The following is a 7,964-nucleotide window of genomic DNA, read 5'->3' on the forward strand; positions in this document are numbered from 1 at the left end:
AGAAATGGAATATTTCACAGAGATGTAAAACCAGAAAATATTCTAATAAAGGTAAGAACTTTTATATGAAAACTTGGTAGTAGAATATAAAGCATCTTCACTGGATGTGCTCTCAGTCCTGGACAGCTGGACAGTGTAGTGGGTTGTTTTTTTGGTTTTGGTTTTTTGTGGTGGTGGGAATGGAACTCAGGGCCTTATGTATTATGGACAGGCTCTACCACTGAGCTACATCTCCAGCCCCTGCTTTTTTAGATTATTTTTTTCCCTCCCAGTTTGGGAAAAAGATTTAGTTAATAAATGCCATAAACATAATTGGCTGCACTCCTGGAAGAACACTACAGGCAAAGATCTGTTCCATCCAAATGGCCATTCTCAACACTAAATGTCAGGGTAGACCAGGCAGGATTTGACCTCCCACCAAATTTGAGGTCTGTCTCACTCCAGAGATTTGGGGTCCAGCCTTGAGGTCTGTCTTCTCTGAAGCCACTTGCACCACTGGAGATTATAAAGCATGCCATGTGTCCTGTTCCGTCACCTGAAGCCACATGGCTGCAAGAGTCCATGCACAAGCCAAGAACTGAGACACCCCAGAGCTTATGGCTTCAGGAATTGTGGCCAAGAGGACATACAACTGCTGAGTGGAACTCCTAATCACCTTGAAAACACATAGAAGTTAGAAATCTATTTTAAACTTGGCCAGAGTGTTTATAGACACAATCCACCAAATAGAAACACCACTGAGGCATTTGCAGGGTTTAGAAAACCAGCAAATTGTTCTCCAAGCTGTTTAAATGTGGGGCATTTTCCAGTCAGTACATGAACATTTGAAATGGTTCGTGATGCTAGCTGTGCAGCAAGATGGTACTTGTCCCTGCTTTTTCCCCTTTCAGCAGGACATCCTGAAACTGGGGGACTTTGGGTCCTGCTGCAGTGTCTATTCCAAGCAGCCATATACAGAATACATCTCCACCCGCTGGTACCGGGCACCAGAGTGTCTCCTCACTGATGGGTTCTACACGTACAAGATGGACCTGTGGAGCGCAGGCTGTGTGTTTTATGAGATTGCCAGGTAGAGGACCAGACTCCTGATGCACCTCACAGAGTGGAAGGGGGGTGGATCAGGGGAGGGTGCCTGGCCAGCTCCTTCCTTTACCCTCCAGGTTACAGTCATGCAGGGGTTTTTGTTCCTGTTTTACTGTTTGTTGATTCAACAGAAAATTTACTGGGCTTTCACCTTACTTTTTGTCGAATACTTGTCTTTGCTTGCTTTTCCATGTGGGTGGGGGGTGGTTCTCATCTGATTTGATCATGAAATGATTCCAGAGCGGAGGAGAAGCAAGCGTACTGCCACCCTCTGAGGCCTGCCACTGGGGAGGGACAAATGGGTGGCTCTGGAATCTTATGCTAAGGGGTAGGTCAGTCATAGCAGGCAGGGTGTCCTAGTCGCATGAGTGGGGAGGAGGCACCTTCTGGCATAGTTGGATTCTTCTAGAAAGCCCCGGTCCCAGCCATCCCTCCATGGCCTCAGTGCCTCCTTTTCTCTCTGGGCTTTGGGCTCCATTGCTGGGAGGAGTAGTGGCCCAGGGAGATGGGCAGAGAATTGGTCCCACTTCGAGGTGAGTAGTGTCCAGTGACAAAAACCCTTGGAGGGGGAGGTAGTGACCTGTTGCTCACAGTAGTCTCCAGGTGAGGCATCAGAACAGGCAGGGACTTGGGGTCACCCATCCCAGCTGCTCACCTGGGGCTACTGAAATGTGCTCAAATGTGCCCTTCAGGACCCACTTCCTTTGATTGCAGAGTGTTCATAGTAAGAATTGGTTATTTGGAAAGCTGAGTGGCAACATCACTGAAGCCAAAAGTCTACCAGGCAGTTCTTTTTCATGTGCCAAATCGCACGGGTCAGTTTGGAAGTGTGTTAAAGGACCAAAAGCTAGGGACATGATGACCGGTGGGTATGACCAGTGTTGGTGGCCCCAGTGAATTGGTCTGTGAGCTGGGCTGGGCTCTGGCATCCTGTCTTTTTCCTCAAAGCCACTTCCTGCTCTCTCACATTGTCTTCTTCTAACCTTTTGTCACAAGTATTGCTGTTAACCTGAGTGGAAGTTAGTTAGTTCTACTACCAGATCTGTATTTTAAGCTTTCTTTTGACAAGTCTGGGGTTTGAACCCAGGGTTTTGTTCTTTCAATGCAGGCGCTCTACCACTTGAGCCATGCGTCTAGCTCCTTTTGCTCTGATTATTTTGGAGATAGGGTCTAGTTTTTTGCCAGTCAGCCTGGACCTCAATCCTCCTGCTTTATGCTCTCTGCCATTACTTGTAAGACAGGCATGCACCACTATGCCCAGCTTTTTTCAATTGAAAACTTGAAAAATTGGGAACTTTTTGCTTGGACTAGCCTGGAACTACAGGCCTCCTGATCCCAGTGTCCTGCATGGCTTGGGATGACATGTGATACCACTGTGCTTAGATACTACCCTACCCCAGCTGGCCTCAAACTGCGATCCTCCTGATCTCAGCCTCCCAAATAGCTAGTCTTACAAGCATGAGCTACCAGCACCTAGCTGAATTTTTAAATACAGGTTTCAACTCTTTTACTCACAATTCCAAAATCTATAAAATCTCTGAAAAACAAAATGTTTCTTGGAACTCATTTGTTGACAAGACCTGCTTTGCCCTGAATTTGTCAGCGAAACTCACCTGGGCTGACCGGAGGCTCATGGTGCTTTTTTATAGAAGTTAGTGTGAATATTCATATTTTGCTGCAGACACTAGAATGCACAGCCAGAACAATGTGGGTCTGTCTCCTGCCTCTTGGGAAACACTTAGGACCATTGGGAAAGGCCCAGGCCAAATGGGTGAGCCCTGGAGGGAGCCTGGCCCAGAAGGAGACCCACAGCTGCACTCACCTCCGTGCCCTGTGCCCATGCAGTCTACAGCCCCTCTTCCCTGGAGCGAATGAACTGGACCAGATCTCAAAAATCCATGATGTCATTGGCACTCCTGCTCAGAAGACCCTCACCAAGTTCAAACAGTAAGTGCAATGTGCCCTGAGGGGTGGATGGGGCTGCCACCCCTGCCAGCCTTTCTATGCAGTTGGGCCAGGGCTGGTGCAGGGCAAGTCAGCCCTGCTGCACCCGGGCACTCACTCACTCACTGTGGCTCCCTCTATCACGAATGGGGAGACAAAGCCATCTCTTTGGAGCAAGGAGGCTCACAGAGATGTGCTCTTCCCTTAGCATCACTAAGTTTTCATGGCATTCTGAGGCCTGGGAGTGGGTGGTGTCCCAGAATATTACACAGGACTTAGAAACCATTTCTTGCTGAGAAACGTTTCTCAGTCAGAAGGACAACCTGTGAGGACTTTCTGTGCCGCCGTTCTGTGGCCTAGGGTGACACTGACGCCTAGAGGAGACCCTTGTAGCCCCACAGGGTTTTGTTTTGATGATAGATGAAGCTGAGAGGGGAGTCTGGGTTTCCTGGGAGGAGCTGTGGGCAGAAAGGGAGCACTCAGCAGCCCTGGTCCCAGGAAGGCCAGATAATGGCTGTTCAGTATTTTTTTTCCTCCTTTCTAAACTTTGTTTCTTCTCATGTGAGAAGGTGATATAAATCTTTGATAGGAAAGGCAGTGGGGTTGTTTTTGTTCTTGTGTGTGTGTTTTTTTTTTTTTTGCCATGCTGTGGATAGAACCCAGGGTCTCATCCATGCTGGGAAGCACTCAACCATTTGAGCCACTGGGCCTCTGCCCAGAAAAGGTTGTTTTCTTGCATTTATAGCATACATATTTCTCACACACACCCCTTTTAACAGACTGTTTTAAAGCAGTTTTAGGCTCACAACAAAATTAAGCAGAAAGAGCATTTGCATAACTTCTGCCACTCCCCACCCGAGAGTGGGGTGCTTGCCACAACCGATAGACTGCATGGGTACATCGTGGTTCCCCAGGTGCCCCTCATGGTAAGGCTCACTTTTGGAGTCAGATGTCTGGTTTCTGCAAGTGTGTGACTTGCTCCCTTTGAGCTTCAAACTGTTACCTTTGGTGTGGGTCCCTTAGAGTCAGGACGCTGGCTGGCCAGGTGCTGTAATAATGGCATGATGGTTTATTGTTATTGGGCTTTTAATACAGGTCGAGAGCTATGAGTTTTGATTTTCCTTTTAAAAAGGGGTCAGGAATACCTCTACTGACAGCCAATTTGTCCCCGCAATGTCTGTCTCTCCTGCACGCAATGGTGGCCTATGATCCTGACGAGCGAATCGCTGCCCACCAGGCCCTACAGCATCCCTACTTCCAAGAGCAGAGGTAGGCCTTCTGGTGGGTGCTGTGTGACGGACTGGAGGCTCTGGCTCCTGAGACCTGTGCAGCATGAGGTGGACAAGGGTCTGGCCTCTGAAGGGTCCCCTGGTGCTGAAAATAGCTCTCTATCCTGACAGTGGTCAGTACCTCTTCAGACCCCACTGTGATATTTTTGGATGTATCCTCCCCCAAAAGCAGTCAGTAGCTTCATGGTATTGGGTGAGGAGGTGGGAGGGAGGGGAGCTTTTTGGCCACTTTGAGGTCAATGTCAAGGCTCCAGGAGGTAAGCTTTCTGAAAGAGCCTGGTATATGTCCAGCATAGATGGTGTAAGCTGGCTATAAGATCTTGGCACACACTGGGTATTTCTGGCACGCTGAATGCAGATGTGAGAGAAATTTGCCTAGCACCACCTAATTCTATACCTCTGGACACTCCTATATGTGTGACTGAGCAGGTGGCATTTTGGTCCTTGGGAGGGCCCAGAGGCCTAAACAAAGTGCTGTAATGGCTCAGGTAGCTTTTGCTCCAGCCCAAACACTGTTGTGCTGAGACAGAAAAGGAAAAAAGACCCTTCTTGCTAGGAAAAGAAGAATTAAGGGCCACTCATAATGGCAGATTGGAGGCAAAGCAAACAAGCTGTTCTGAGCCCTCTTGGAGGCAGCCACTCTCTCCTCCCTCCCTGTAGGGCAGCTGAGCTGCAGGTCCTGGCCAGCCACAGAAGAACTCTCTTACCAGAGCATCCTATGGCACTGGAACCACTCAGTCACAACTGGCACGCCTCAAAGGAGAGCAGAAAGCAGGTACTGACTGAAGCCAGTGATCTGGATACGGTCTGTTGAGCAGGTGCTGGATGCCTTTGGGCTGCCTGTGTCTATCTGAGGCACCACCCATGGAGGGCAGTGTCACCCAGGGCTGCCATATTGGTACTGAAGGGCTGCCACCTCCACTGAGGCCCAAGTATCATGCTGCTTACTGTCTCCCACATAAGAATGCTAGGGACCCAGTTCTAGTTGCCCAAGCCCTTTCTGCTCCACCAGCTATGGCGCCCTGGCTAACATTCCATATGGAGAGAGCCCAGGGAGAGGACCCTTCCATGAGTTCCTGTCCTGATGGCCATTCACTGTCAAAGACCTTTGTTGACCTACTTATGTGCATCCACAGAACGACCCTGGCAGGAGGCACAGAGAAAGTACACTAGCCAAGTTACCCCCAAAGAACAGCAGGTCTTAAGTCTGGGCAGTCCATGCTGTCCCCACCAAGCCACAAGCCAGTGAGCACAAGCCCAGAGGAGCCCTCAGCCGGCCAGCAGGGATTATTTTAGGAATGAACACTTCCTTTGCAGTCTCCAGTTTCTCTACTTTATTTTTTTTTTGGTACTGGAATTTGAACTCGGGGCCTACACTTTGAGCCACTCTACCAGCCCTTTTTTGTGATGGTTTTTTTTTTTTTTCAAGGTAGGATCTCATGATTTTTTTTGCCCCAACTGGCTTCAAACTGTGATCTTCCTGATCTCTGGCTCCTGAGTAGCTAGGATTACATGTGTGATCACTGGTGCTCTGACAGGTGCCTGACGTGGGACCCATTTGCTCAGTCCCACAAATTGTACATTGAGTTCTCCATGCCCCTCTCATCACTCAGTTTTTCAGCCATCCACCTATCTGTCACTCTTCCCACATTTTGTTTTGTTGGTGGCACTGGGGTTTGAACTCAGGGCTTCACCAGGCTCTCACCAAACAGGCACTCTACTACTTGAGCCACATCTCCAGTCCTATTTTTGTTGGTGATTTTGGAGATGGGGTCTCAAAAACTATTTGCCCAGGCTAGCCTGGAACCATAATTCTCTGATTTCTGCCTCCCAAGTAGCTAGGGTAACAGGTGTAAGCCACCGGTGCCAGGCTCCGCCTTGTTGAAGGCTGTCCATGCTAGCCACCGAGGATGTGGGTCTGCTACAGCTGGGGTGCCACCAGAGCATATTGCTGCTCCCATGCTGCCTGACAAATGCTCTTGTGTGTCTGCCAGACGCAGTCATGCAATGCTGGCTCCCACTCTTCCCAGACTTCTTTTTCCCACACTGGCACCTCACCTCTTGCTCCTCCTCATCTCACCTGGCCTCCTAACTGCTGGCCCTGCCGCACCTTCCCTGCCCTTCTGCACAGGGATCCTCTTCAAACACTTGTCTCATGGGGTATCTCCTTGCCTGGCCCCCAGAGTGGGCACTGCTTTCTGTGGAGCTAGACAGGTTGCTGTGCATATCTGTTATGCTCCAGCTCCTGGCTGCAGTGTGATAGGTGCTGTAGATGTCCCTTAGTGTGGCTGTGTCCCGAGGAAACTGCACACTGATGTTTGAATTCCACATGCTTTTCACTGTGACTGTTGAGTAGCATGCCAGGCGGCCTGGGGCAGAAGGCTCGGGGTTAGAGTGGGAGATGGCAGCCGCTTGCCCTGCAGCGTTTTGAGACCAGCATGCATTGGATCACCCACAGTGGGGCAGCGTCTGTCCCTCAGCCTCCCCAGTGTGGCTGGCTTAGCTTGGGGCCAGAGGTTAATGAGAACAGCAAAATCCAAGAAGGGAGAGTGAGTTGGGAGGCTCTGCCTCTGTCCGTGGGTCCTAGCAAGTGCCACCACACTCCTGGGGTTTACTCAACCGTAGGGTCACCGTCCACCAGCAAGTTTTATTAGGCAAAAGGGCTTCCTTTGCTTGTCCTGATTTCCATGAAGGGGAATTGACCTTGTTCCATTTTAAGAAACAGCCCCTGAGGCAAGAGGAGGATGCCAAGAGACTGGGACCTGCCTGCCTGATGCAGCTGCCCAAGCTGAGGCTTTCGGGAGTGACCAGACTGTCATCATGTTCCAGCCCCACGCTGCGGTCTGTGCTCGGCTCTGGAACCAATGGAAGAGTCCCAGTGTTGAGACCCTTGAAGTGTGTGGGGCCGAACAAGAAGGTATTACATGTCTCTCGCTTATGTCCACAGGGGGATGTTCTTGGATGCCGTCCTCGGCCCCCACTTCACCTCTGTGCTGCTTCTTTACTAGACAGACCCGCAGAAGGACATCAAGCCTAACCTGAAACAGTGCCGCCTGCCCACGATTGCCAGGAAAGGTGGAGGGTACTGAGCCACTTGCCGTCTCACCCTCTTGGAGAGTAAGAGCTGGCACCATGGGGCAGGCCGGGCCCGTGTCTGACAGTAGATGGAGGCCCAAGAAGATGCCTGGCATGGGCTCCATGTGAGGCCTGGCGGCCCTGGATGCGCTGCCCTGTGGCTTCGCCTGACTCACAGCGGGAGCTGGCCAGCCCGGGACTACCCCTGAGCACGTGCTTGCATCCCCCAAACAGCTGTACTGTATGTTCCAGTTTAATACATTTGTAAAACCACCTCATCCTAGGATTTTATTTCATTTCCATAACATAGAGATTTGAGGTGGGAAATATTTTGTAACTTTTATACGAATCAAAAAGATAAGGCTGGGAGCGGGTGGCACATGCCTGTAATCCTAACCCTGGGAAAGTGGACGCAGGAAGACGGAGAGCTCAAGGCCAGGTGGAGACAGGCTTGGTTGGAAGGTGAGTTCTGCATGTTACTGTCTCTACTTCTTTACCCACAGTGCCCTGGGCGCTCCAGCTGTGGCAGTGTGCAGCACCTTCCAGGCTGTGCTGTTGGAGACTGCTGATTTT

General features: G+C 50.4%; 1 protein-coding gene across 10 annotated transcripts in view; it reads left to right on the forward strand.

Moving 5' to 3' along the window:
- Positions 1-7,664, forward strand: part of Mok (MOK protein kinase) — a 55,054-nt gene extending 47,390 nt beyond the window's left edge. For 6 of the 10 annotated variants that reach the window (XM_020178842.2, XM_074067141.1, XM_074067142.1 and 3 more), the window contains 7 exons: positions 3-51; positions 891-1,069; positions 2,929-3,030; positions 4,123-4,296; positions 4,977-5,091; positions 7,036-7,233; positions 7,325-7,664. In XM_020178842.2, coding sequence (XP_020034431.1) covers positions 3-51; positions 891-1,069; positions 2,929-3,030; positions 4,123-4,296; positions 4,977-5,091; positions 7,036-7,233; positions 7,325-7,405 — 898 coding nt within the window. In that variant the 3' untranslated portion in view covers positions 7,406-7,664. The remainder of the gene's footprint in view (positions 1-2; positions 52-890; positions 1,070-2,928; positions 3,031-4,122; positions 4,297-4,976; positions 5,092-7,035; positions 7,234-7,324) is intronic. The other 4 variants (XM_074067136.1, XM_074067135.1, XM_074067138.1 and 1 more) reach the window with 4 other exon arrangements.
- The last annotated feature ends 300 nt before the right edge of the window (positions 7,665-7,964 follow it).

The sequence above is a fragment of the Castor canadensis genome, chromosome 3 (genome assembly GCF_047511655.1).
Source record: "Castor canadensis chromosome 3, mCasCan1.hap1v2, whole genome shotgun sequence".
NCBI classification, from domain to species: Eukaryota; Metazoa; Chordata; class Mammalia; order Rodentia; family Castoridae; genus Castor; species Castor canadensis.